Consider the following 1553-nt stretch of genomic DNA (forward strand, 5'->3'; position numbering starts at 1 on the left):
CTAAACGGGTACTTGATGGGGCCTTGCATTGTCCCACTGAATTACTATGTTCTTTGATAACTGTTGTGGCCATTCAGCATGAATTGTTGGAATTATCTTGTTCATGATCATGTCTCTGATTGCTTCTCTGTTGACATTTTGAATGACTTTTGTTTCCATTATGCCTGCCTCTCTGTTTTTGCTTTTTTTCTTTGCTCTTTCACACTTCACAAAAGGGAAAAGTCCATACTTCCCTGAGTGAAGTAGAGTCTCATCCTCATCATAAAGAGGCTTACCTATCATACCCATGAACATGGCCTTCAATTTGAACCTCTTTGATTGTTGTGCTCTGTAAGGTACCTCTTCATTAGGTGTTAGGTAAAAGGTCCTTGTCTCTGGGTTCAAGTAGAACCACTTTTCATCAATGTGAATATGATGTTGCAAGTCCATAAATGATGGGTCCCCTTCACTTGGTACTGGATTGATATGTTGCAACACCCATTTTAACCTTGCAACTTTGTGATTATCACTTAAAGCTGGGTGATTAGTTGCTGTGACTGCCCTTAATCTGCCTTTTTTCTTTAATTTATGTATGACCACATGATTGACTTTCAGCGCTGCACCATAGCTTCTGTTAGTGGTCCTCTTATAAAGTGGCACAGACATAAGCCACTCATCAGAGTATTCCTTAGGCTTGGGACCAGTCTTGCCTAACTTTTTGCTCATGACATCTACTACATCACCTAATTGAATGTGTTTCTTTATTTCTTGGAACCATCTGCCTATTGTTGATCTAAGTACTCCATGTTTTCTTGCCAAAGAGGACAGCATGCCACATGGAAGAGAGTCCCCTTCCATGTGTATCAGTATATCATCTACTATTTGCCTCTTTTCATTGATGTTAAGTTCTCTGTTCTGCCTTGCATTATGTTCCTCTTGGTTCTGACCCTCTGCCTCTGCATCTGATTCCCCTGTTTCTGTCTCTTGCTGAGTACTTGCTTCATTGCTGCCTGAAATTGTTTCTGTACTGTTGGATTCATGACCCAATTCTGTACTATCTTGCATTTCTCTGTCCTGCTCCATGAGCAGTTGGCTAATGTTGTAAAAGCCATCAAAATCATCTTCCATGAGTCCCTTTTTTTTTCCAGATGTGTAGGTGGTGAAGTAGAGTTGTTCTGCCTTTTTTTGGGAGCTTACAATGGAGCCTAATTCTGTACAAAGAACTAATGCTGCTACTAACTCAGCAATTAGGAATTAGGACTAATTTTAATGGCTGCCTTTTGTTGTAATTTGCAAACAATGGCTTCTTTTGGTCTGTAATTAAACTTTGAATTATGATTCCCCCCCCCCCCCCAACCCAAATCTAAACAGTGTTAATTGTGAATGAAAAATGAATGGAAAAGTTAATCCCCCTTTATATAAGGGGCTTTTGGTATTTAAAAAAGGAAGTCAAAAAAATTTGAAAGTGTTTTCAAGTCTTTTCAAAATTTTCATGAAAAGATTGGAGGGAAATCAATTGGAGGGGAAATAATAACCCCTCCAATTTGCTGCCAGCCAAAAAGAGAGGGAAAAAG

General features: G+C 39.2%; 1 protein-coding gene across 1 annotated transcript; it reads right to left on the minus strand.

Moving 5' to 3' along the window:
* On the minus strand, positions 1–1107 carry LOC145628084 (uncharacterized). Its single transcript, XM_081680410.1, has one exon. The coding sequence runs from the start codon at positions 1105–1107 to the stop codon at positions 1–3; it is 1107 nt and encodes a 368-aa protein (XP_081536536.1).
* Positions 1108–1553: the final 446 nt, after the last annotated feature.

This window comes from Chenopodium album, chromosome 4, assembly GCF_948465745.1.
Source record: "Chenopodium album chromosome 4, dcCheAlbu1.1, whole genome shotgun sequence".
Lineage (NCBI taxonomy): Eukaryota > Viridiplantae > Streptophyta > Magnoliopsida > Caryophyllales > Amaranthaceae > Chenopodium > Chenopodium album.

Excerpts from the sequence above, each read along its gene's own strand:
- LOC145628084 (XM_081680410.1), bottom strand. The coding sequence starts at position 1,107 with ATGGAAGATGATTTTGATGGCTTTTACAACATTAGCCAACTGCTCATG.